General features: G+C 42.4%; 3 protein-coding genes across 6 annotated transcripts; 1 reads left to right on the plus strand and 2 right to left on the minus strand.

Annotated features, from left to right (window-relative positions):
* Positions 1-125: 125 nt before the first annotated feature.
* Positions 126-8,939, minus strand: wdtc1 (WD and tetratricopeptide repeats 1). 2 transcript variants are annotated; one of them, XM_041942621.1, is made up of 16 exons: positions 8,833-8,939; positions 8,143-8,282; positions 7,878-7,961; positions 7,218-7,264; positions 6,545-6,656; positions 5,586-5,773; positions 5,294-5,476; positions 5,071-5,165; positions 4,808-4,923; positions 4,633-4,708; positions 4,424-4,520; positions 4,141-4,311; positions 3,810-4,045; positions 3,342-3,507; positions 2,292-2,484; positions 126-1,693 (listed from the first exon to the last, which is right to left on the minus strand). In XM_041942621.1, exons 2-16 carry the CDS (start codon positions 8,188-8,190, stop codon positions 1,496-1,498), a joined length of 2,010 nt encoding a protein of 669 aa, XP_041798555.1. In that variant the 5' UTR covers positions 8,191-8,282; positions 8,833-8,939; the 3' UTR covers positions 126-1,495. The 2 variants fall into 2 exon arrangements, with proteins under 2 accessions (XP_041798555.1, XP_041798554.1); XM_041942620.1 differs by having other exon boundaries at positions 8,143-8,293; positions 8,833-8,937.
* A 1,572-nt stretch (positions 8,940-10,511) lies between these two features.
* Positions 10,512-22,146, plus strand: cep85 (centrosomal protein 85). 3 transcript variants are annotated; one of them, XM_041942273.1, is made up of 14 exons: positions 10,512-10,609; positions 11,611-11,670; positions 11,766-11,897; positions 14,700-15,493; positions 16,583-16,713; positions 17,011-17,128; positions 17,259-17,444; positions 18,024-18,176; positions 18,267-18,421; positions 18,535-18,652; positions 19,406-19,456; positions 19,556-19,663; positions 19,818-20,061; positions 20,186-22,146. In XM_041942273.1, the coding sequence occupies exons 2-14, from the start codon at positions 11,631-11,633 to the stop codon at positions 20,347-20,349; spliced, it is 2,394 nt and encodes a 797-aa protein (XP_041798207.1). In that variant the 5' UTR covers positions 10,512-10,609; positions 11,611-11,630; the 3' UTR covers positions 20,350-22,146. The 3 variants fall into 3 exon arrangements, with proteins under 3 accessions (XP_041798207.1, XP_041798209.1, XP_041798208.1); XM_041942275.1 differs by lacking the exons at positions 10,512-10,609; positions 11,611-11,670 and adding an exon at positions 13,648-13,706 and having other exon boundaries at positions 11,803-11,897; XM_041942274.1 differs by lacking the exons at positions 10,512-10,609; positions 11,611-11,670; positions 11,766-11,897 and adding an exon at positions 13,929-14,023.
* Positions 22,147-22,486: 340 nt separating this feature from the next.
* ubxn11 (UBX domain protein 11) lies at positions 22,487-26,295 on the minus strand. The gene is made up of 14 exons (XM_041943315.1): positions 26,199-26,295; positions 26,081-26,121; positions 25,520-25,636; positions 25,231-25,331; positions 25,103-25,148; positions 24,932-25,011; positions 24,755-24,860; positions 24,437-24,654; positions 24,278-24,355; positions 24,096-24,200; positions 23,874-23,969; positions 23,690-23,763; positions 22,716-22,865; positions 22,487-22,632 (listed from the first exon to the last, which is right to left on the minus strand). Exons 1-14 carry the CDS (start codon positions 26,267-26,269, stop codon positions 22,488-22,490), a joined length of 1,428 nt encoding a protein of 475 aa, XP_041799249.1. The 5' UTR covers positions 26,270-26,295; the 3' UTR covers position 22,487.
* Between the last annotated feature and the right edge of the window lie 237 nt (positions 26,296-26,532).

Raw genomic sequence — 26,532 nt, forward strand, 5'->3', positions numbered from 1 at the left:
ATCTTTCCAGCCTAGTTAGTTATGTGTCGGTACTGCTGTGTCTGTTGTGTAACTGTTAGACCAAAAGGACAAACAATTCATCATTAATGTTACCAGTGAGAGAACAAAAGCAAAAGAACAGGAAAGAAGGTGTTCAATAATTTTATTCTTCACTTTGTTTGCAAAAAAGATTATTGTAGGAGTCCTCAAAGAAAAACAGCGTTAATTAATAAACAAACTAAAACACATGGAAGCCTGGTGTTGCATCATGTTGAGGACCCATTCCTTATAATTTACTTTATTTGAGGGCAAACAATACCCAATGAGCTGTTCTCTGAGCAAGGGATGCAATGGCTCTGTGTCCTTTTGTGCCCACAACTATGGTCAGAGAAGCCTCGTGCAAGCAGGACTGAACACCTGACTGCAGCCGGTGCTAGAGCCACGCAGCTAGTAGGCGGAACCCCATCAGTTGCCACATAGCACAAATTAGCGTCTGTGTCCCACTTACACCCAACATTAGTTTCAAACTGACATTTCATGCCAAACAACATTTGCAATCAACGGGACAGGATTTAACACAAAAAACTGTATTAGAAAGTTGTTGTTTTTTTGTCAAATATTTCTCTGTCAATATCTTGTTGATTTTGTCAACAATCATTGTAGTAAAACCTCTTAACTAAAAGGAGCAAAGTATGCCAAAATTATGTTTCAATGAAACAAAGAAAACAAACATTAATCGTTGGCCTTTGAAATGGTCGATGACAACCTTTGACAGAGGAAACCACTTGTTTTTTCAGTTACAAACTAGACAAAGCTCAAATACTTTGCATTGGAGCAACAACTGATACTTTCACAACTTGTCCAGTGACAGTTAATTCTAGGTTTCCTGTGACCAAAACTCCAACTTAATATATTATCAAGTTTAACTCGGAATCAATGACTTGGGTGTGCAGCCTTTGTGAGATGAGCGGGCACTAAGACACTCTGCTCCAACTGTAGAGCAGACCGGAGATGCAACAAACGCTGTCTTCTGGTCTGTGATCCGATCCTCCACGGAGGACACTGCAACTGTGTTGCCATGCTGACCTGAAAATAGGTCACCCGACCGCAGGATCCTCCTTCTACATGTTGTGTCTCCAACATAAACCTGAGGAGGGATAAGTGCTGAACTCCTCCTTCTTCGTGAGAAACAGGGGAGTGATGTGGAAGGTGTTCTCTCCTCAAAGGTGTCCCCCCCCCCCGCGTGCGCCACCACAGGGTGCAGGGAGAGGCTGAGGTGTTGTCGGTGCTTTGAAGGGGCGAGATGGGTGTCTTCTCCACCCTCCATGAATTCCTCTCCCCAAAGTGGTCTCCACCAGTCCTCTCTTTGGACAGGGGAGGGCGATGCATAGTGCAGAGATGTGACATGACATTCACTCAATGTTTCTGTCAGACAGGCGGGGAATTAAAATTCAAACAGGAGCTGGGAGAGTGCTTTGCTTCCTACATCCATTCTAAAGAATGGCCGACAGTTTGTTTAGCTCGGCCGACACTGCACTTGTCCCTCTGAGCTTTCTTCGTCATCTGAGCCTTCTGGGCCAACGCCACGCAGGCCTGTGATGCGATAGCCCATGTTGAGCAGCATAACCTCCAGTGGATCAGCATTCATACGTCGCTGGTTCGCCTGAGCAGCCCCATCCATGTCCTCCACCACTCGCCTGTCCTCGCTCTCTGTCTGTATTATGTGAAAGTAGAGAGGAGGAGAAAGGGATAGAAATTATTATTTAGAATCCCTTCAGCTCAATGTAAAAAAAACTGACAATATTGTTGAAATATCATTGAATTACACTTGATTTGACAGTCAGTTGTTGACTACATACAACTTCTAGGCTACTCCGACATATACAGCACTGAATCATAACAACAGTTTCACATTATGATGTTCTGGACCGGCCCAGTGCCAAAGGCTTTGACAAATGCAACCTTTTTTGCATGGATTTGGCGCAAGAAACCAGTATATGTCTTGCAGACCTCAGCGTCCCTAGTCAGATTGTTCAATGGTGCATTCAGCTATGCATCATTAATTTGTACAGTAGTGATATATCACGTGACCATGTAATTTTTACGAGGTATATATCAGATAGATTGATCATCTAAGCAGAAATTCTGAGAGTGACAGTGGCTTAGTTAAAAAAACAAATATTGTACTGTTCCAATATGATAAACAATACAATTTTATAAGTTCACAATCAATATGACTGTGGAATAATGTAATGAAACCATGACATGCAAAAAATTGTACATATAAATACACAGAAGCTTCAGTTGTTTACCTCTGGCCTAGGATTCCATAATCGAACCACGGGGTCAATACCACTGGTAGCCAGGAAGCAGTAGCTGGGGTGTGGCTGCAGGCAGTTGACTATGGACTCGTCCCCCTGCAGGATCCTCACCAGATTAGTTGTCTCCTTTTCCCAGATAAAGAAGGAGCCCTCGTCTGAGCCGCTGACAATGTACTGGCCTTTGCTGTCAACAAAAGGAAACTATTCAGACCTGCCTGACGACCCATGTTCTTAGTTACAGTATATGGTGTGTCAACTGAGAATCACAAAATTGTGCCACTGTTTTACAGTGAACTTCCTTTAAGGAATACTTGTTCCCTTCATAATAAGGGTGTGTAACCAGGGTTTTCCCAGTTCTGGTGTGAAAGGTAGCAGGGAATTCTGGTATGCGAGGTTCAATGGGAACTGAGCTTTGTGCTACATTATGTGTTCTGAATTATATTCCAGTGCTTCTAATTATTCAAGATTTTTATTCCAACTGGATCTTGTGAAGGGAAACCAGGTAAGGGAGAGGAGGATGAAGTGATATTAGAAAATAATCTTTTGTCATGCAACATAATGTGGTTTCTTTTTCTGTCTTTTCTACACATCATACAACATTGCCTATAATACAAAAGACCAAAAGTTGCTGTTTAGAGGGGTTAGAGGTGAAACTACATTACATCGGGTGCCATGAGGTCTAGTCTTGTGCTTGCACAACAAAACAAAAGTGGCTGTCGCTCTACAATATTTTTCTGTAAATAACCACTTTTTGAATTGGTATGCACTGTGCACATATAATAAAATATCTGTATTGAAATGTAAAGTCTTCCTAATTTTAAAGTGGACATTTTAAACTTAATAAGAAATGTTTGACTTTTGTCCAATTACAGAACTCGATGGATTCGGTACCTAAAGCCTACATTTATCAATGAAAGCTATTTTCAGTATGCTTTTGCTCTACTTATTCTCCACTATAGATAAATTAGTTTGTCTTAAGCTACAGAGCTCGTGACTGCCCCCTAGTGAGCCTTCAGCAGACTGGGAGTGAGATAAACTGACCTTCCAAAGAAGTTGGCCTCTTTGATATCAGTGGTGGTGTTGCAATGGCCGCAATATCTGTGCTTGTAGTCAAAGCTGCGCTCTCTCAGTACCAACTCATCTTCAGGGATGGATTCCTTCCGACTGAATGACTGGAATCGAATGGAGCTGTTGGCCTTCTTATCATCTGCAGGTGAAGGAAAAAAATCCACAAATAAACAAAGGTCTGTTACTCTTGAAATGCAAATGTAACATATGGACACAGATACACACATTCAACACAGCTGTTTACCAACAAAACAAGTTTCTAAACCTAAAAAAAGATTTGTCTTCGCTTGTATGAAATTCTCTGTTTCACTCTCTGAACTGCATACACAGACTTTGTGAGTAACCAAAATTATCCAGTGGCAGTGCCTTCCAAGATCCAACTGCGTACATACTTTTTTAACAACTAGCAAATCAGCCAAGTACCAATGAACTCGTTCCAACCTGATTCTGACTTGGAGAAGAGGGCAGCCTTGATGTCTTTATCCAAAGCATCACAGGCACTACTGTGCGCCTGCTCTGGAAACTTTCCTTTGAAATCATCCAGACACTCCAGAGCTTCAGCCACATACTTCAGCTCAAACAAACACCGTGCCAGCCTGAAGTGAGCCTTCAGATGACCCGGGTTTAGAGTCAGGGCCTTCAGACAATCCCTGAGGGCATCATAATGGTCTCCATCCCTGTGAATCACAGACGTAAACACTTGATAACTGCTTTTATAGCCTTCAGGAGTGGATGATGAATCATCTCGGGGCAGTGACACAATGACGCATACCACTTGCGCTTCATGTAGGCTGCAGCCCGGTTGCCATACAGCATGGCGTTGCAGCTGGCCTGGTGAATGCCTAAACTGTACAGCTGGATGGCCTGTGTCCACTGCTGCCGCGCAAATGCATCATTAGCTTGTTGCTTTATCTTCTCCAGGTGAGGAGGGAGCTCAGTAGAACTAAAGCAAAGTGAACAGAAGAAATATAACTCAAGTGTGTTCATGCACAAACCTTTAAACAGTCAATCTATGTAAAAGCAAATAATCAGTGACAGAGTGAAAAAGCAATTACCCAGAGCGTATCTTGCTTCCAGCAATTCGAATATGGCTGGTTGGCAAGTGAATTCCATTGGAGACGCCATTGGTTGTCTTTCCATTCTGTACATCTCCTGGAAAGCCAAAGTTTTAGAAACTGACAATACATCTATTGATATGCTACTATATTACCTCTACGAGTCACCATTCAGGATCTTTTTGTTCATATAGATGGCACAGACCTACCTGTTGATGATTGGCACTTTTTTGGAAGCAAGAAGGTGTATGGCCTTTGTTTAAATGTCAAGTCAAACAGATACACCTAGGAGAACCATTAAAACACACAAAGCAAATGGTTAAACACTGAAACACAAATTAATAACTCCCCTCAGCGTTCCCTGTTTGTTCTGCAAAGCCTCACCTGTTCCCCACCCATGTTAACAAGTAGCTCAGTGCCATCTGGACTGAAGGTGACATAGGTGGCAACCAGGACCCTCAGGCGGTTATTGTAGTCTGGGAGTTTTACTGGGAGGTGCCCTGGAGCATTCCAACAGAAGGTGATGTCATTCAACCACATCTTTCACAGTCACTTTCCTGCAAGCTGCACATTTTCTGATGCCATTAATACATAATTAGAATACAAATGTACCCAGTAAAGCAATTTAATACCAGACATATATGCACCTGCAACATAATACTGCCCGGCTCCATCTGGGATGGGCTTCTGCCTGTCACAGAATGTGTGCACAGCTGCTGATGTGCCCTGATTCAAAGATTTCCTGTGCATGGAAAATAAATCCTGGTTAAACTCAGTTGAGTGGGTGTCTGTCAAATCCTGGAATGTGAAGTGTACCACAATTAGTTGTTGAATAATTATAACCATAGAATGGCATAAAAAACTACCAACCTGTAGTTGTGAATCATCCTGATGTCATAAAGGCGAACAAATGGCCCGTTGGCTCCCACTGCCAGGTAGTTGTTGTCCCGTGGGTTGACAGCCAGACACTTGGCCTCTACCAGCTGACCACAGAACTCTGTAAGGTCAATCAGCACCTCGGAGCGTTTACTGCTCTCCCTCAAGTCATACTGTCTGTAGTGAACAAGGAGAAAGTGAATTTATCACCTGCAGCAGAGTTAGGCGTTGGATATCTTTTGACTTGAACAAAATAAGGTGACTTCTTTCATATCTGATGTCTGACCTGATGATGCCGTCCTCTGCAGCGCTCCAGAAGGTGTTGGGCCACATGGGTGCCGTGGCGATGCGTTTGACTCTGTTGGTATGATCAGAAAACATATGGATGGTTTCCTTCACTGTCAGGTCATGCACATGGACCTTTGTGTCGGCTGCACCTGTTACCAAAATTCTGTCCCCGGAGTGAGGGAGGAACTGTGTGGACAGACAAAAACACCAGAATAAACTGATAAGTGCAGACACAACGTTTCACAAAGGCTTCTCTTTAAGTCACGTGTTGATCCAAATATTGCCATTAACCACACATTAAGGTGTTTACTGTGAAGAGAGTACTTATACGACCAATCAATTGATATTCCCATTTCTATGTGAGAGATCAACACGTCCACATTATCTTACAATGTAACATTTTCCTTCAGTACCTGACCTCACGCACAAGTTTCTGTCATGACACTACGGTGGTGTGCCCTTGAGGCAATTTTTGCAAGAAAACTGCAATAAAATCGAGCCTTAAACATATATAATGTTGGTTTTCCACCAAACATGCCACTCATTAAATGGCCAACAGTGCCACCTAATGTACAGGGAGTGAATTTGGATTACAGAGAGCATTTGGTGATGAAATGGTGAGGTGAGGCAAGGCAAAGTCTCTTACCACCACACAACATCCAGAATTTGAATTGTTGTTTGTGTCGTGAATCGTGATGAAAATTGTGATAGCGAGTCAAAGTTAGAAACATGCTTACATGGTTAAAATGTCCTTCAATGAGACTAAAATTGGAGATCTCCACTTATCTTACACTGACTGTATGATGTTTGATTGGGCTACACCTTTCTCGCATCGCTGCCTTAATCACATTATGAGTAAATAGTCAATGGGTATGTAAACAAAGCCACTGTAAATGATTTCATCCCACTTTCCCACATATGATTCAATACATCCATCTTACACTCAGTCCTTCTTACCTTTACAGAGAATATATTTGCTGCATGACCTGTGTGCATAGTTGTAAGCTTCTTGTGTCTGAATGGATCCCAGATGATGGCATGTTGATCATCTGAGCCTGAGGCAAGTAAACTGAAGACAAGAAAGCAATCACCAGGACGAGCCAGGCAACGTTTGTGAAGGCTCTTTACCATTACTGCATTTAAAATCTTAGAATGTGAAACATGTTAAGGTATGCAATAGTGGACTCGCTGTATGCATAAGCCTCATTGGATAATTTGATAAATTAAAGTTATTGTTATTGTAATGAACTAATTTCTTCTTTTAAATCAATCCCTCCAAGTGCACTGAAGGGGTCAAGTGTGAGGCAAATAATTACGTACTTAAAGAGCAATTGGAGGCATACAGATCCTATAACAAAGCAGTGGAACACAGTGGAGCTGTTGTATCGTTCTAGGCAATAAACAGTGTTGCAGCAACATTAACAACTGAAACGTAAGTAGAACAACATATGATTTTATTCCTACACATAACCCAGCAGTAATAGGCCTTTACTACAGAGTATGTATAGTGTCTATAATGTACCTCAGAATAAGGGAATATAATAATAATAATAATCATACGGGAATGTCCCCCACCAGTGATCCCACATCAGAGACTATAATTACAAAATATAAGGTTTTGAAGACTTACTCTCCTTGTTCATTCCATTCTAGACAGTTCACGCAGCCAGTATGGCCCTGTTGAGACAGACAGCATAAACTGTTATATACCCTGATTGCAAAAAAGAATGTGATCATTTGCAAATCCTTTTTGAGATATATTAAATTGCAAACAGTACAAATACAATATGTTTAATGTTTAACCTCATCAACTTCACTGATTTTTGTGAATATCTGCTTATTCTGAATTTCATACCAGCAGCATGTTTCAAACAAGTTGGGACAGGAGCAACAAAAGACTGGGAAAGTTGTGGAACGCTCCAAAAACACCTGTTTGGAACATTCCACAGGTAAACAGGTTGATTGGTGACAGGTGATAGTATCATGATTGGGTATGAAAGGAGCATCCTGGAAAGGCTCAGTTGTTCACTAGCATGGATGGAGTGAGGTTCACCACTTTGTGAACACATGATTGTATACAGGATGCCACTACATGGCATTGAGAACACTTAGTAAAAACTGTAAACAAAGTTTGTTTGCAAATGATTGCATTCTGTTTATCTTTACGTTTTACACAGCGTCCCAGTGTTTTAGGAATCAGGGCTGTCATAAACCGACATATCTTCAACTTCTTCCTCGCTTTTCTCAACTCGTTCTCTCTTCGTGCATACACACACTTAATGTCACTGACCTGAAGCTCAGCCTCCAGTCCAAGTCTCTTGATGAAGGGGTCGGTCACGTGATAGAACCTTTGGAAACCTGATGCTCTCTTGTCCTAAAAACATGGATCAAAGTCTACATGTCACCTTTGTCCATAAGAAGAGATAATTATAAAAATGTAAACAATTTGTTTTGGTAGGGATACCCCCACCACGATCATTTCTATGTATGACTGACACATTGTCTGTTCATTGGCAGACTGAGCTTCTCGGATGCTCTGGCATTTGTTTACTCACTCTGATCTGCCTGTGCAGGATATCTCTGGTGATGTTGAGAGTAGCCATGGTCTCACCACAAAAACTTCAATTAAGGTCGGGCTGGAGGTTCCAGGTGTCAGAGCTCAGATGACATTTACTCTGTATTTGTCGAGAATAAGCTGGAAAGAACCTCAAACATTAAGACAGGGTAGGTCATACAAGGGTGGAGAAGGACTTGGCACAGGGCAGTGGTTTCTAGCTGGTTTAATGTCAGCTCTTAAGCAAAAGTGTTCACCAGGTATCTGAATTATTCACTCACTCTCGTTTTTTTTTTACAAGCAGCGGACACGTAAGCATGTCATATAATGTGAGCTGCTTTACAGATTTTGCCCACTCCAGTGCCAAACACAGTGGGTTTGCTCGCGTCAACGAACATCAACAAGCCGAGTTTGCGAGCAACTAGCTAATATTAGCATTGCAGGTCTGTCGGTATTATAATCGGCTGATTATTTCGCAAAACACTGACAGTTATTTAAACGTAAGGGCGCTGTTAGCCCGGCAAACCCATTAGCCACCTATGCATCGGGCCTTTAAGAGACCTGTCGTTTACCAAGTAGCTGGCGTTAGCGTATTTGCGTTACCTTGCTAGCTAAACAAAACGTGCACTTCATGTCACTTTAACATTTCCAATGCTTTAATTGCAATTTCCGGATCCTAATTAATGCTCACCAATTTCCTTGAGCTAAAAAGGCTTCTGTCAAGAAATGTCCATTTAATAGACGTGATGAATCACACTCTCCGTGAGTTTGTTGACAGGGCTCACGCTAATACCTTCACTGACTTGAACACAAACCTCCTCCCACTGAACGTGTCACGCAAACCTTCCGCTCCGTGTTTATTTCAAAATAAAAGCATTCTCCCTGCAAATTACAGGTAAGATTAGCAAACATTTCGTATCACAACCCAAAAAGCAATCAATTCCAATTGAGCTGCAAAACTTAACTATACATACATTTATGGAAGATATAATGTTATAAGAGGTGGATATATTGAAGAAATGTTCTCTTTGCTTGATTGTATAAGTAGTAGAAGCTTAATTTGCCACTTCAAAACTCACAGGAATATTTATATACATTTACATTTTAGCAAAAGATTTTGCAGGTCACAAGGTGAATTCTGAACAAAAAAGAGAAATCACCAACATGCCTCCTATTTCTTCATTACAGCATGTCTTTTTATCTGTGTTATTTTCAGTAAAGGCCCAAACATATGTTCTTAAGACATGCCTTTCAGCATCAATGAGGTGAACACCCTGCACTACTTCCCGTGATATTTTACACTTTATGTGTCCTGTATTTGTAGTGATGTAATAATACGCAGCAGTACAGAAACTCCTCTTGGTGATGATAGTAAAAACAAGGCATTCTCATGTTTTATTAGGGGTGTTTTAATGATATATCAGACACACTTTTTGCAAGCATATGGAATAATCTTTAGTTAATTATTGTGTGTAATGCAATTCATCATTACAGTATCAAGAAAAGACATGTACATCATGTACCAAGATAATAAAACAGATGTAAGTTTTTGTGATGCAAGTAGCTATATTTCATCCATTGGAGAGAAAATAAAACTGACTTGTGGCCTATGTGTCACTGCATGTTAGAGGACAGGTGTTACAAATTTCATCTTCAATATCCCAACTTCCTAAAGCACAATGATATCAGCATTTGTGGCTTTTTCACCTCTTTGTCATCCAAAGTGCAAAGCGGAAGTGTTGAAATTAAGCCAATAGGATCGGTGGAATATATTTTACCATGCAGTATATCTTGCTAATGAAAACTCAACTGTATATTTCCTAATGTTGTCTATCTTGTCTATTGCTGTGCAATGTAACATGATGCCTCGGCAACAAAAGTATGTAGTGGTAGTATTTTTGCAATTAACTTGATAGTACCTCAGTGATGCCTCAATTCGTACCTCGATGCCAATTGCTATGTTGCAATCTGATTAAATATACTTTAGAGATGTTTAATAGGCTATAATTGCAAGTGTCTTATTTTCTAGGTTATCTTAGTCATCTCAACGCAGCTTGGTTAGTTTGTTCGTTTTGTTTACCTGCAGAGGTTTTAGGTCATATGGCAGAATGAACCCAGTCATATTTGGTTGTATAATCAGAAACAGCAATTCAAGGAGAGTCTCGATGGCACTGTTACCATAGTTTTTAAGCTGCAGTATGCAAATGTGATTACTGCGGCTCTTCCACCTTGTAGGCAGGAAACCCTCAAACGGTTTCTCAGACAACACGAAGCGTTTCTGTTCAACGGGCGGCGCTGTGCCATTAAACAAGCGGCCATTGTGTCTCTGATGGGCCGTCTGCCATCAGAGTGGATCTGTTCAGTTGGCTAGCGGAACAACAGCGGCAGCGGATGGTAGAGATTCGGCTTCGGTTGCCAGCCTCAAACCGAGATTTGTTACTGCTTTCTATGCTTATGTGAAGCGAAAGGTAAAGTCACCTTTTTGTCAGTGCCGATAGCTATCATAAATACTGCAATGTAGGCGTAAAGACTTGCGAATTTGTAACGTCAGTGTTAACTGAACTAACGTTAGCTAAGCAAACGGCAACGTTGTGTTAGCGGTTAGCTAGCTTGTTAGACGGAAACGGATTTGTCATGGATTAGCTAAAATGGTTAACGCTGCAGCCCATCACAGTACAACAAAATTCAACGCTATGGCCGGGAAATTTTTATTAAGTTCTAGCTTTAAAACATCATGGACTTGGGTAGCTATGACTGTCGGATTGAGCTAGCATCATAGAATTTTAACAAATCCAATTTAGCGATTAGTCACGTTTAGCCAATAGCTTGCCTTGGCTGGTTAACTGTTAGCGAGTCATTTCCTTTACGAATTAGCTAGTGAAGAGGATTAGTTTGTAGCAGCCAGGGTGCATCTCAGACTGCTCGTATCCATCAGCAGTCCTTAATATTCGCTCTCAAATAATGTACAACTTCCTGTAGCCTCTTAGGGATATAAATGTTTGTGTAACACATTATGTAACGCTAAGACATGTGCTCATGTTGTTATTTTTGTTGCTACCCAGAAAAGTATGTCGAGGTTGTTTCTGGCACGTTGAGGGACAGATGAGTTTGATAGGTGAACAAATCAGTCAATCGCTAACAGCTGTTCAGTCCCAGGCCTTGGACGTTCAGTTCAGAATATACACAGTGTGCAAGAAAGGAGCTTTTGGTCAGTCTGTGGTTTATCATTAAAACCTACTTAATGCATCTTTTACGAGTTTTCTACTTAACTACATTTCAAGAATTGGTTGTCAGATATTTGACCATTAAGCAAACTTAACTAACTGACCTACATTATTAAGGTAGTCCAAGAATTTAGCCAGTGATAACTGTTGTCAAATTGGTTACGTGATATACAACTAAACAACCTTTTAAAATATCTTTTCAGCGTGTTTACTGTATGGTTATGGTATGATTCTTCCTCAATCAGGTGACATTGTCTTGTATGGAATGACAACCTCGCAGAGATATATTGAATCGAAACCAGCAGGTACGTTGACAGTGTGCAGTCAAAATGCATCAACTGTGTGTCAGTTCAGGCTGTGTTGATAAACTCCTTTGTTGCCATTGTCCTGTTATACACAGCTCGCTTTGCTGATATGGAGTGGCAGACACCAGCTGTGTCCGAGAAGTTCCAAAGCCGTTTTGGACACCGGCCTGGAACATCGGACAGTGGGGACACTGGTCTTGGCACCTCAGCATCTGACAGCACAGAAGGTGATGACTTTTGCTTGTTCTTCCCCTGTCCGTAACATGTATTATGTAACATTGTTTTGAAGTCTGTCTGTCGGTGATTGAGCACCAGTATGTTTTCCATAATGCCAGAGTTTTGTGGGTTAGTGGTGGTTGTTGTTTTTCTTTTCTTTTTTTTTTTTGAAAATTTGTCAGCTGCATACATGTACTTTACAGGATGTCAGTGTTCGACTACATGGTTGTTTACCATTAAATAGATGAAACGGGTGTTCAAGCTGGCTTGAAAGTGGAGAACAGTCATGCAAGGACCTCAGACTTTGATGAGGCTGACGAGACTTTGACTTCATGTTTGTGTTGTTGTTTGTTAGGCTATTTATAGAGTGAGAGAAATGTTCATGATCCACTATGGATGCTCGGGAGATTTGCAGAGGCAGATTAGAGTCCCAGACATAAATGCCTGAAGGCTCTGCTGCACTACTCTAGCATTAAGGTTAATTGGGAGGATGGGGGGTGGGGATGTGGGGACTGGACTGCTAAATAGAACTGGACCTTGCCTGTGGAGTGAGATGTCACACCCAAAAAGTAGATTTTAGTTTTTGAAAATATTAGCAGAATTATAAATGGGAATATCCCACTGGGGAACATGTGAAATCTCGCCGGAGAGGGTGTGTGTGTGTGCTATGTTTATATTTCCATACACTGATTGGGAAAAAAATAAGAGACACACAGTATCAGTGGGGGTTCCATGTAATGTCTGGCCAGCTAGGGTGGATGGCCCCATGTGCAACAGGAAGCACCACAAAATAATCGACTGTAAAATTAGCAGAAGTGTATCAACACTGTAGGGTTTGACTTTAAAAAAAGCTGGTATTCATGGCAGGGCTGCCTGTTGGAAACTATTCATGACAACTGCAAATAGGTCAACTGTCTTTGCTTCTTACATTTGGTTACATGTATGTGTGTTGACTTCCCTGAAGTCATCCTAAGGATACCAGTTGGGTAAAAATCTCCTGGGCGACACTAGTATCAATAATCACTCTGAATAGTTCCATCTGAAAATTTGAAAACATTGAAAGCTAAGGTGTAGGTAACAGTTAGTAAAGATAGCAGATGAGTGTCTTATGCATTTTCCAAATAATTGAATATGCTTAATCCAGAGGTGTCCAGTGTTATCTCACAATCCCTCAGGACTTGTAAGACATCATTCAGCTACTTACAGGCCTGACTTGTTTAGTTACTTCAGTTGAGCATGCTGCTGGTGCTTGTACAGCTTTGTCCTGGCACTTGAACTGACAGCAGTGCCTAGCAACATGACAGTTGGCCCCACATTTAGCCACAATAATGTACTACTGTGTTGCATACTTGGGGTGTAAATGAACTAAATTAACTGGTTTTAGAATACCAGCCTTTTTTTTTTTTTTTTAATAATTTTAGTTTCTTGCCATTTGTCAAAATATTCTGTTTTACAGTTGCAGGTGTCATTGACATTATGTTATATACTTTCCAAAGACAGGAATGTCTGTTGAGCAAATATCTAGCAAAAGTTCTTCATACAGAGTAGTTACGACTTGTTCTAGCCATGAATCAGCCTGGAGGCTTCTTTCATATCTGAAGTTCTACCTTCCTTGCTTGATGTTGTTTCCACAATATTCTTGCCTTTTTGCTAATTATTATTTTGTGAAGAGTGCTGAGTTGAACGAAGTTGTGGTTTAAACTGAGCAGACCATTCAGTCCTTGACTTTGGATGTACACGTGTATGTGATGTGTGTTACAGTGGGAGGAGGCAAGGTGCTTAAATAAGCGGCACCCACAGATCACTCTGTAACTTGAGAGGTGGGCTATAAATACCCCTAACCTTTCCTGTGTATGCCTGTTTGTGTGTGTTTGCTCAGAGCTTGATACAGCTTGGTTTGGCTGTTGGAGGACAATACTGCTTTGGGCACAGGGCATGCCTGCTGCGACGCTGTCAGTCTTAGCTTCAGAGGTTAACTTGGTACAGTCCAGAAATGCAGAGGATGGGTTGTTTTGATTTAAAGCTTTCTGCTGCTCAGCTCACCTCAGTTCAGCTTTAGAAAAAAATGCCACAGCTAATAACATGTTTGTTGCGTTGGAGTGAATGCCAGATTTCCAGACTTCAGCAGGTCTCTCAGGTTTGTAATGCTTTTGAAATCAGAGTTATGCAACTCTGGATTGTGTTGGGGCTTGTGGAGATCTCTGTAGGTTGGTTGTAGTGATCTTTGCTGTGTTCCCGAATGTGATCTCTGTGGTTTCCAAATGGAGACAGTTAACATTTTTGTGCATGTTTTAATGGAGTGGTCTGGGTGTGTACTCTGTAAAGTATTCTGAGGGTGCTTATCTTTGTATGCTGTTAAGGGAATAATTGCAAGGGTTTCTGCTACTTGAAAAGGAAGATCTTTTAGTCAGCAGTTTAACCTTAACAGAATAATTGTCTTGCATATACACTCAGTGTCATAGCAACTAACACAAGCTTTATCAATGCAATATAGCAACATATTGTTTTTGTTAATCATGTAATCCAGAGCTTTTATTTTGCGCATTGCTTTAAGTCTATTATAAGATTATTCCCTGGGTTGAGTCAGACAGAGCCAGTTAATTCTTTCAGTGGTGACACCTCATCATCAAAGTAGGCCACCCATAAACCCTGCTGCATCTACTTTACACCACTGACTGAAAATAGAGAAAATGGCCTGCAGTATTGCTCTAGATATTCTGCACTGATTTTACAAGGTCTGTCTGTGTGTTGAATTTTGAGAGAATAACACTTGATGCAAATTCTAATGATTATTTCTTCTTTATTCCTTTAAGACTTCTGCAGTTCCAGCAGCAGCCCCCCTTTCCAACCCATCCGCAGTCAGATCCCCATACCCACTGCACATGTCATGCCATCCACGGCCGGAGCCCCGGCCTCTAAGCCCCAGTCCTGTGTCCAGGGGGACACCCTTTCCTCCGTTGAGGGTCACAGGTCTTCCTCTGGCTCCAGAACCCCGAGTGGCTCGACCTCCAAGTCTTCCTCTCTCTCCAAATCAGCATCCTCACCCAACTTGGATGCTCAGGCCAGTGTTGGAGGTGATCTTGGAGGGCCAAAGCCAGACTGCCTGAGCCGCTACCGCAGCCTTGTCAATGGGCTGGACCACTCGCTCTTCCCCTCGGATCACACGCGGGTGGATGAGGGCCAGAGGTTTGACACTCCTGCTGTGGAGCCTACGCTAAATCAGTCAGCCCTGCTGGGGGGGTTTTGCCCTGATGTCAGACTCCGATTACAGGCGACCGGGATAAGAGACACCTCAGACTGTGTGTCTGAGGCCTACAGAGGAGGCATGGAGCACAGCTATAAGGTTCTTCCTGAAGCCAGGCCCGGGGTTCCTGGCACAGCAGAAACCTCTAATCAGAGGGGCAGTCAGCCTGGTGCAGCCGGATCCCCTGGAGTTTATGCAAACCCTCTCAGCCTGCAGACACAGACTATGCTGAGGGAGCATGCAAGCTCCAAGGGTTATGAGCCATTGCGGCAGGACAGATGTAGTGAAATGTCCAGCTGGCAGCAACAACAGCAGCATAAGCAGCAACTGGAGAGTTTACGCCTGCAAGTGGAACAAATGCAGGTAAGCATTTATTCTAAATAGGAAATTACACAACTCTAGAGGTAGAGAAAAGCAGACCTGGGGGTGTAGAGGGTAGGGTTTTTTGTGGGGTTTTTTTTGTGTTTGTTTGTTTTTGTTTTTTTCTTGTTTTGGCTGCTGGAAAACAACTTGATAAGGTAAAGGCCATTGGAGTAGACATGTGGGGTAGTCTGTTGTGGACACATATACAGGTCAACAATGGAAAAAATAATGTTCCATTGAATAAAGCCTGAAGCCATACAGACGCCCTGTCCTATTTTATAGCAGGACTTGTCAAGTCAATCAGCACAATCAAAATCACGAGAGCTTCAGTGGATTTTTTGGTGTCTGTTTTAGGGTTTATTAAAAAAAAGGTCAATTTTATTACGTTTATTTCAAAATCAAATCCACACAGCTGTCACAGCTTCCGTTTTGCAGCCTGTGAAAAGCTGAAAATGGTTAAAAGCTGTTGCACAACAGCTGAGACTGGGCAGAAGATTCAAATGTAAATCCAACTGGACTCATACAGGTTTTTACTGTGTTAAGAAATGGTAGAACTTCTTGCAAGTTTTAGTAATAATGATCATTCAAGCATTGCCTCATAAACTAAATGATTAGCTGAATGTATTGTTTGGTCACCAGAATACTCTGACATTAGGCAGTGCTTTCAGTGTGTGTTGGAAGAAAGACTTTAAATAGTCACTGAGGTGGAATTACATTCCATTCTAAAGAGAGAGATCGACACAGCTTGATACTCATCAAGTTTTATTTTTCTTTTGTGATGCCCATTTGACACTGATCATGTTGTCATATCTGTTAACTCTTTGCCACTTTACTGCTTTTCTATAAGAGAAATCTGATCTGGTGTCAGATTCCTGAGCTGTTTGCATTGTGTTTTGTGCAACTGCTTTTGTGTTTCTGTCAACACTTGTATGTGTGCACTATATCTATAGTGTGCTGAGATAAAATGAAAGGCATATCAGCTGTACTCACAGCTTTATTTCCAGGGTTAAAATTCTTTCATCACTATTGCATATTTTCTCCTCATGCTGCAGCTCTAACTGTCTGATGGTTTCTGTCTTTTTGTTGCAGTTGATGAGCGCTGGAGTGGGTCAGTACCCATCTATGTACTCAACGCCCACTCACTCAGAGTCTGGCAAGTGGGATGCTCTGGTCAAAGCCAGTGAGAGTCTGCTAAAGGAGAAGGAGCTAATAATTGAGAGGCAAGTGTTTCTCATAATTTTACTGCTCATGTAGGGACGCTCTGAAGGATAGTAATGCAGTTCATATTGACGTAATACTGTGGTGTTGTAGAATTTAGTTACGGTTCTTCTCAACTAGATATTGAGGAGTTGTTTGCTTAAAGGATTTGATGAAGTGGGACAGACATAGATTATTTATTTTCATTCCCTAACCCCAGGTGCTATACAGTGCATTTAACTGTTTATTTTTCCACAATGTTCCTGACTTTATTTTTGTTCTTGTGTTGATGATGATGCTTGGGGCTGGTTGTAATGCAGACAAAAGCAGCACATGACCCAGTTGGAGCAGCGTCTGAGGGAAAGCGAGCTGCAAGTCCATGGAGCCCTCTTGGGCCGAGGAGCTTCTTATGGGGATATGTGTATGCTGCGGTTACAGGTTGGTGAACACATGCACAAGCTCCCAGAAACAACACAGAGGACCCTGTGTTAGACTGTCGTCCTCCTTAGAAACTATTCACCCACAAGGATCTTCACTGAAACCTTCATTTCACATGGTGGCTTTACAGGAGGCTCAGAGGGAGAATGTTTTCCTGAGGGCGCAGTTTACTGAGCGCGCCGACTGTGCTGCCCTGGAAAAAGCGGAGGCAGAGCGCAGGCTGGGGGCAGTTGAGGCGGAGACACGCCGACTCACTGACAGCCTGAAGGAGACCTGTGAGAGACACGCGGAGGAGATGAAGAAACAGGAAGAGAGGGTTAGTGTTTGTGTAACACATCTTCCTAACATGCAATGTTGCAAGAAAGCAAGTGACCTGAAAAAATGAATGACACTAAGAAGATTAAATGGTGAAATATGTGTTTGCAGACGGTTCATTTTGCTTCTTATTTACTAGAATTGATTGGTTGAGAACTGCATTTAAATTTCTGAACTTTGTGTTTGTAATGAAGAGAACCTGTTTCCTGTCAAATTTCCTGCCACAGCAGTTCCAGACAGCTGATATCATAGAAACAAAACACTGTACAGGAAGCTTTCTCTCCCCACAGTGGCTGAGATCCTGTTGATTAAATCCCTGTTATGATCAGAACATGAACAGATTCTACATGTTGTATATAACTGTAGGGTACTGTAGAAGTTCACTTATTCATTTTCATGTTGACAGATGAAAGAAATGTGCTAAAGCAGCTTCTCTTAGGCCAAGATGATGGTGTTTGTAGGAACAGTTTGTCACACAATGAGTTTCTCACTCTCTGTGAGTTATGAATGGGTGTAGCACCCAGTACTTGTTACTTTGTGAGCATACACTCCCACTTAACACATTTTCGTATTTGTGCAGATTCGCAGTCGAGACAAGCACATCAACAACCTGAAGAAGAAGTGTCAGAAGGAGTCTGAGCTGAAGAGGGAGAACCAGCAGCGCATTGAGACTCTGGAGCGCTATCTAGCTGACCTTCCCACCTTGGAGGACTACCAGAGCCAGAACAAGCAGGTTAGGACAGTTTGATCCATTCTTACTGCACCTGTTCTGATTTACGGTTGTAAATGCTTAAACCTGGACACATGTCATGTTTTGCATCAGCTTCTCGAGGCTGAACAGCAGGTGGCTCAGCTCCAAGAGAAAGTGCGAGAATTGGAGGTCTGTCTAGAGACGACACGCTCACAACTACGGGAGAAAGACACACATCTGGAAGAACAGAAACGCAGGGAGAGAGACCTGCTGACCACCATTACCGAGTACGCACACACACAGTCTGACAACAATGCACCATCTTCTCAGTGGGCCATGTCAATTCAAACAGTCGCTACTCTGCATAATGTGTGCTCTGTTTTATTTGTGTCCTCATCAGCATGCAGCAGCGGGTACAGCAGGGCCTTGAGGATGGAGCCAGACTGCCCTCCCTGGACATTGAGAAGCTCAGAGGAGAAAACAACACTCTGAGGGAGGAGCAGCAGAGACTTAAGAAGGTCTGTTGTAGTTCATCTGGGCACTTGAAATACTCGTGGGACAGCTTTTCTTTGAAAACTCCTTGGGCTGCTTTCATTCATGAAGTTCAGTGGTTGTACAAGGACATTTGATCAATTCAGGCTTAGACAAAACATCATCACTAACTGCATTAGTAATACCATAGTTGAACCTCACATGTTGAGCTGCAAAGTGTCATTTTAATGAATCCCCATGATCTGTTTGTCAATAGTCATTATGTCTTTTCTTGCATCGCCTGTAGAGACCTGCATAGCGGTGCATTAGTTTAAATTTACTTCCTTAGAATATCAGAATGCATGAACTGTTCATTCCAACTGTAGTTTTACTGTTTATATTGACTCCAGGTGCAAAAAGTTCTGACTGAGTGAGCTTAGAGGAAGCATGTGTTCAGTTAAAGGTTAACCAAAGAGAAGTGTTTCTCACTTCTCTGGAAGGACGTTTCTGTAAATAGTGGTTAAAGCAGCAAACTGTCAAAGAGTAGAACTCTTTCAATCTTTGTCAAAGTAACATTTGTTAGTCTGCATTGTTTTTAGGGCAGAGCTACTCTCTCTCTGTGAGGTGTACCATGCTTGCATTGCCGCTGTGTGCTTCATCTGCAATGTAAACAATTCCAGTCATAAACACACACACACACACACACAGGAGAAAGATGTAATTTCATGTCAAAATTAAAGAAGGAGTACTTCATTGCTGCTGAAAGTTGTTGTTTTAAAGCTCAGTTCTTCTCTTTGCAGGTCATTGAGAAGCAGCACCGAATGATGGAACAGCTTGGCTCCCAGATCCAGGTGTTTATCTCTTCACTATGAGTCTCAATGATTTGTGTGGCTATTGTCCTGTTTTCAGAATCTCTTAACACTTGGGATTCATTCATTGTTTGTCTGAAGGCTTTGGAGGAGCAGATATCTCAGGAAGAGAGTAGCTCTCAGGCTCTCAGAGAAGAGGTGCTGGCCAAAGAGCAGAATATGTTTGAGCTCCACACAGCCATGAAGGAGGTGAGCTATACCCAGATAACCCCCCCAAAAATGACATGTTTCTTAAGATTTGTTAAGATATACAGAGAACCTGTGAGTCCTTAATAAACCTGGTTAGAAATCCCCTGACACCTTGATTGATTGGACAATGCTGTTGCTGGCTACTGTGTTTCAGCTGTCATCCCAGAACCAGGAACTGATGGAGCAGAATCTTAACCTGCAGGAGCAAATGAGCGACCCAGAGCAGAGGAGCACTAGCCAGGCCTCCTCTGCCCTGCAGCCAGCTGGAGCTCGCCTTACACAGAGGCTACATGTGGAGATCGCTTCCTGCCTCAGTGAACTGCGCTCCCTGTGCAGCATTCTGACCCAGAGAGCTCAGGGACAAGACCCCAACCTCTCCCTGCTGCTCGGCCTCACATGTAAGCACTACTCGAGTTTCACTCTCTCTCTTTTTGATAATCGAGTTGAGGAGTTGAGGTATCTCTCTTAAATAGAATAAATTGTTTGCGCAATGTGAATCTGAGTGGTGTTTTGTTTCTCCAGCGCCCCCAACAGTGTCAGAGCAGGCCGAGGACTGGATGAGTCCAGAGGTGCTGCAGAAGAAACTGGTTGAAGCTCAACAGCTCCGTCGAGACGTTGAGGAACTACGCAACGTAATACTGGACCGTTACGCGCAGGACATGGGAGAAAACTGCATCACCCAATAACCTTGGCACCCAGGTGATGGAATAAACTTGCGTAAGCCCCACTTCACCTCTGACGCATCTAAAATGGGCTCGTCTTTCACTCACTGAATGTCGGAAAGAGGACTGGATGTTAATTTTCTTTAAATGAGGACAGAGGAAAGCCCAAATGGTTTAGCTTCTCCTTCTCTCAGCTGACTGTGCATCGATTCTCGAGCCTGCCTGTAGCTCAGAACCCTCCCCACCCCCCCGGTGAGTTCATCTATTTCAGTCCAAGGGCTAACAGAAAATAACTTACCTCTAATACTTGATCCTTAAGCATTGTGTGTCTGTGTGTGCGTGTGTGTGTGTTTTTGTTTTTTTTTTTAATGATGATGACATGATACTGTCAGTTAACAGTCTTATACTTTTTGTTCCACCTTAGTGGATAAGTATTTGTATAGGAGTCCCTTATATGTAATTTATTTAAATCTTAATTTCCCTCTGAGGGGAATTATTGAAGAAGTGGTTGACAATCAACTGAAACTATTTTAATCTGTGCTTTTAACTGAATTCACAAGGAAAATGTTACTAACAAGCCATTATTTAAAATGGTGAATACAGTAACATAAGACTGTGCTGTGAGGTATAAGACTTGACAACCAAATGGTTTAATACCAAATCAGCTTCTCACACCAACAGGCCTCCCAACAGTTTTACTACCAAAGAAACTCTGGTCGAAGCAGTTGTGCAAGTCTGTGAATGTTTGTGCTGCAGGCCTTGTTCTGAATGAATACCAACTGTGTGCCTTTCTGTCACATTTGCAACCACAATGCTAATTCATTTTTAGACCAACCGCAAAGGGTTGTTTACAGCTGACTCTTCCAACATGATCTTTGTCTCAGTGTATCAACCAGTAGGATAGTCAATACATTCCCTGACTCTGAATGTAGCAGATAACTCTGGGCCTCTTCACAGAGCTCGTGGAGGCCCCCTACACTGTTGTTTTTTTTGGTTCCTGTTAGATAAATGAAGTTGAAACTCTTCAGTCTGTGTGATGTTTGTAGAATCTGCTCCTGTAGATGAATAACAGTATACTGTACATTTCAGGTTGATATTGGCTGACTGGCATTCGACAGTATTAATCTCCAGTATTATTTATTTTCTTTGTCTGCATTGACAACTCAGTGAGTCCTCCTAATGTGTTGCTGTAACAATGTGCTGATGTGTTCGAGCAAACTTGGCATCCACAATGTGTAAAGGTCCCATGAAGTGGCTTTTAGATAGTACTTTTCTCCTGTGATTTGACGTGTGTCATAGAAGATGAGATGTTGGCACTGGATTTAGTGTCGGGCGGGACAAAGATTGGCAGCAGTCATTGAGGATCCTTCACCTTCTTCAGGTGGATGGAGGACTTGTTTTGAGCCCACGTGATGATGATGGGAGGGGTTGGCTGGATCACCCCGAAATTACCAATCACATGGTACTGGATGGAATTTTCTATTTGCCCTGAGTGCAGGATAAGCCATTTAAAATAACTTGCCACTTTACAGGAGGAGAAAGGGATTATATTATAAAAATATGCAACAATGACCTTTTTTCTTTGCCAAAAATTGTACAGGACAACACACGCAGGGACACACAAGCCATTTTTCATTTCATGGGACCTTTTTAACAACTCAATTAGCACAAGATTTATCTTTGGAAAGTCAGGCTCCGCATGCCTTAACATCTCAAATGTTTTTGCAAAAGGGAAAAAGATGTTTATATTTTCATACTTTTGTCCTTGTTTGTATTTGCATATTTTAGAAATAAAGATTTTTGACATTTTGTTTTCATTTATTCAAATGTTATTTCATTTTGATTGGGTTGGATCAGTAACACTAACAGGAGTTCCTATAACTCAAGCATGTGGATCTCAGTGGGCCTTTCCACATGTCACAGCATGTAAAGACAGGTGTGAATAATAAACTTAACTATGGCTGAATTCCATTTAGCTGCTTCAGTTTCAGGGTCCTGGTAGTGTTCATGGCTAGCTCACTTAGACTTTGTCATGACTTACTGGGACACCCTAATATAACACAGCCATTGTTAATGTTAGTGTCACCTGCTTTTACTATGACAAGTCAAATGTCTGCTGTAAAAGAGGCTGATTTAAAAATATATGGAACCTTTTTATACGGTCATTTATTGACCTCATTCAGCCTCTTTCGCAGCCGCAGAGTAGTGTCAGTCGTGAGTCCACATGATTGGAGCGTCTGGCAGCTGTCGTCATAGCAGCACTGTGGGTACGCACTGATGATGTCATAACCAGGGAGACCACCGCCTCTGTAATTCAAGAAGTACAAGCAGCCTGTGTCACATGTTGGAAAGACAGAGAGACTCTTTGTCCGTGCAGGACGTGGTCTCACCTATGTTTGTCCAGATACTGCCGCATGTGGCCGATCGTTTCTGATGAGCACATTTTCAAAATGAAAGTACGATTCCCGTCTTCTGACTTCACCTTGAGTGTGATAACATCCTGGGCAGACGCAGGCCGGTCAGGGCTGAACGTCTGCTGTCTATAAGGCATAAAATCCAAACACACTTGATATAACAATAAAGGCACAGACATGCAGAGACTCCTTTAAGAGGTCACAGATCTGAATCCTAGTTCCCATCATGAGCTACAAGTGCTGGCTGTCTATGGTGACCTGCCCTATTTTTCAGACCAGTGACTACACTAATCTCCGCAATCAGCTGCTGCAGCCACAGCATTTTAATCTGCCTTTACATCATGTAGTGTGTCCGTGGATGGAGTAATTCCTTTAACCCCATGAACCCTGTCTTCCCTTGTAACATCTACATGGTTGTAAAGCTAGATAATGATTTTCAACATCACATGTGCAGCACATCTTTATCTTACACCTATTTTAAACACAAAATGAAATATTTTTCATGACCATAATTTAAAACCTGTTTCTGTGGCTTTGATCCATGTTTCTCATGACCGATCACCAGCGGTAAGTCAGTTAGGGGTGAGTTCAGGTAATGTAAGCCATCAAGTAAAGCGGGACAGGTATGCATTGTAATGATTTGATATGTGCAATATCAATAGCCAATCACCGAAAACTGATCTTGAATTGTTGCTGCAATTCTTCTTGCCACTAAACAATGGTTTTAATTGGTCTGACATCATCAGAGTGGGTGTGGCCTGTCCTTACAGGAAGTCTGTACAGTGCAAAAACATGGTAAGATCAGCATACAACATACATTTGCTTACAATCTGTACAACTGGATCATGATAAAGTGGTTTAACCACTGATTGACTGCTATTAGCATGCTTGTAAGTCCACAGAAAGCAACAGAAGTGTGCTTACATAATGCTCACAAAAATGTTTAATACCTCTCTTTCAGCTCTTGCTGCGCTGGTGTGTCTATGAGGATCACTGAGTTGCTGCTCTGGGTACCAGATGAACCCTAGTGACAAGTTCTTGTTAGGTAATGAGGGAACTGGTGTACATTCAGCACAAGCACAGACAGGCACGATGGGGCACGTAGTGATCGTCTGCTGAACAGGAGCTGCTCACCTGCAGGGCAGCCCTCAGCGAGTCCCTGATATCAATCACACGGCCAGCCTTTACCACCAGCTTCGGTAACCTGTTCAGGAACCGTTCCGTGCTCAGCTTCGTGCCTGTGACCAGAAGAAAACGTGAGAGTGACAATGAAGGCTGAGGATTTCCACCTCAGGCCTGACATTTGAGAGTGGTGGTGCGGTGCTTGCTGGACAGACCAGGTAACTGAATGCTGACGCCATTTGAATATTCGGCTTTCTGTCCACGAACAGTCTGCCCTTCACCAGGGAATTTATTCCACGGTATCCTAACGATGAACTCCTCGCCTCGCCTGTCACAAACCTGCACGTAAAATCAGAATAAGCAATGCTGCATATTTTCACACTTTCACATTTGCTAATAGACAAACAGAATCAAACCTCAAAAGGAACACCATCTGGAAATCTGTCTTGCAGCTCAGATGGAAAATACCCGTCCATCAGATCTTGCATGCACTGCTGCAAAGAAAGAAAGAGAGTCTGAACACCAAAGAATCCAGTTTAAAGGGTTTACTGCTGTCTAGTTTTAAAAAGCTAAACCTGGGTGCTTTGCTCCTGATAAGAGCGGAAAGGACCATCAAACATGACAATCCCGTTGCTGTAGAGGCTCAGGTGAATGGGATGCTTCTTTGCCAACCGCGCCCCCGTGGCTGTCGATCGCACAAAGCACTCGCTGTCCCCCGCGAGGATGTTCAGCTCCCTGATCCTCTGCAGCACGAGGTCAAAGTTCATGTGGAAGCTCCTGGCCACAGAGGCGTCTGCACGGGCAAGATACCAAGCATGTTAGGAATCGTTTTAGGCAGAAGATGCCGTAAACGTGTTCAGGGACAGCTGAAGTAGATGGCGGATGGAGAGTACCTGGCTGCCTGAGGCCCCTCTCTCTGTCACGTGGCTGCTCACTTTCAGCCGAGGCACCACTCTCGCCATCTCCAACCCAGAGCAAACCGTAGTCACTCAGAAAGCCCTGCGAGATGGTGGTGATGGTGCAATCACAATATAAACACCCGAATGAAATGTTCCATTAAATCCACCTACCTCCATCTCATACACCTGATTCTGCAGTTGTTGGCACCTTCTTTCAAGATCATCTCTGCCACCCAGATCATGTGTGCTTGCTAGAACCCACACAGGAAATGCACGACCGCAATCACACTCTGTTATCAAGAAATGCATGGAGGGTGTTACACTCAGGCCTGTAGCTGTTACCTGATTCTGTCCTCAGTTTGTCCTCCAAAGCTGAGATCATTTTATCCTTTAGAAGAAAGTGTAAAGTGAGAGTTTGACACGTTTGAAAGCACAGTTTCGCCGTTCATCTGCAGGAGGTGTGTGTTCACCTTGCGCTCGATCTCCTGTGCTTGACTCCGCACTGTTTTCTCCAGCAGGGTCACCCGCTGCATCATGGCAGACATCAGATCAAAGCTGCTTGGTTGAGCACCTGAATATCACGGAGTTAAATCACCCTTTGCACTCTTAAAAACATCTATTTTTTTGATACGGTAAGTAAAAAAAAAATTAATACCTAAAATATAGTTAGATTTAGGTTAGATTTTTAGTTTGTTGGACAGTAAATAAGAGCAGATATATTTGGCATTGGAATTAAAATGACTTTGTATTAACTCATGCCTTTCTTTAATGGAGCTTTTGACTTTGAGGTGGAGGCATGATTGGTTGGAGTGTCAGGGCTCAGAGGAGGATGTGGATCAGAGGGTTTGTCATCATCAGCCAATCCTGCCTGAAGCTCTGAAAAACAAAACACACTCTCTGCATTCTTTACTATCTCCTGCAGTTTTGCAAACCAAACAATAATCACCAAATTAATCCATAACAAAAACAATCATTATTTGCAGCCTTACATAAAATAGTTACTAACCTCAACCAAGTCCAACAGTAAAATGCTTTACACATGAATGCATAAGCAATAATAATCTAATGATATCCAGCAGTCACAATGACTATTTTTTCTGCATTGACTACTTTCACTTTTCCTGGTTATACCTACAGTACATACTTTTACTTCAGTGCCTTTTTCAATGCAGAACCTTGACTTGTGTTGCAGTATTTCTACAATGTATTTGTACTTTCCCTTCAGTAAAGGATCTGAGCTTTGGTGATGTCGCTGTTTTAGTGACATGTCAGTGCAGCATCATGCCATTATATTTAAAAGAAGGTTTAATACTAGCATACCTTTTAACAGATTCCTCCTGAAAGGCACCTTTTGTCTGCCCCTGCAGGTCAAAGACAAATGAGTGTGCGTGTTCCCTGCAGAGTAAAGGGCTTTGATATTTCCCTGAGAGAAACCTACCCTGGCTCCTGCAGGGGCCCCTGCAACGGAGTACGCCTCGTTTTCTTCAGCATCGATAAATTTGAGCTCATTTTCCTGGAGACACTCCTGAAGCTAAATGTCCCTCACAGGCCTGTTCACAGGCGGAGGTCCCTCCTGTTTGTTTCAGCTTGTTTATCAGCGGTTTCCATTAGCAACGCAGAGCGAGCGGTCGACGGCTGGATGTGTCCTGTTCCATCCGCAGGAGGTCGCTGTTTCTACCGCTCACTCTGTCTCACACACACTTGGCATGTGTGGAATATTATAAACTTGTCATACTTTGCTTTTTTATGACTGTCATGTGAGTGTTTTTACA

Source organism: Chelmon rostratus, chromosome 8 (assembly GCF_017976325.1).
Source record: "Chelmon rostratus isolate fCheRos1 chromosome 8, fCheRos1.pri, whole genome shotgun sequence".
In the NCBI taxonomy this organism is placed as follows: domain Eukaryota; kingdom Metazoa; phylum Chordata; class Actinopteri; order Chaetodontiformes; family Chaetodontidae; genus Chelmon; species Chelmon rostratus.

Coding starts and splice junctions, on each gene's coding strand:
- wdtc1 (XM_041942621.1), bottom strand. CDS start 8,190: ATGGCTACTCTCAACATCACCAGAGATATCCTGCACAGGCAGATCAGA. Junction 4,312..4,423: donor GGAAGCAAGATACGCTCTGG/GTAATTGCTTTT, acceptor ACTTTGCTTTAG/TTCTACTGAGCTCCCTCCTC. Junction 4,046..4,140: donor GCCTACATGAAGCGCAAGTG/GTATGCGTCATT, acceptor TGTGATTCACAG/GGATGGAGACCATTATGATG.
- cep85 (XM_041942273.1), top strand. CDS start 11,631: ATGACAACCTCGCAGAGATATATTGAATCGAAACCAGCAG. Junction 11,671..11,765: donor TATTGAATCGAAACCAGCAG/GTACGTTGACAG, acceptor TGTTATACACAG/CTCGCTTTGCTGATATGGAG. Junction 19,457..19,555: donor AGCTTGGCTCCCAGATCCAG/GTGTTTATCTCT, acceptor GTTTGTCTGAAG/GCTTTGGAGGAGCAGATATC.
- ubxn11 (XM_041943315.1), bottom strand. CDS start 26,269: ATGAGCTCAAATTTATCGATGCTGAAGAAAACGAGGCGTACTCCGTTG. Junction 24,201..24,277: donor CAGATGGTGTTCCTTTTGAG/GTTTGATTCTGT, acceptor TTTTACGTGCAG/GTTTGTGACAGGCGAGGCGA. Junction 22,866..23,689: donor CAGCAAGAGCTGAAAGAGAG/GTATTAAACATT, acceptor TATGCCTTATAG/ACAGCAGACGTTCAGCCCTG.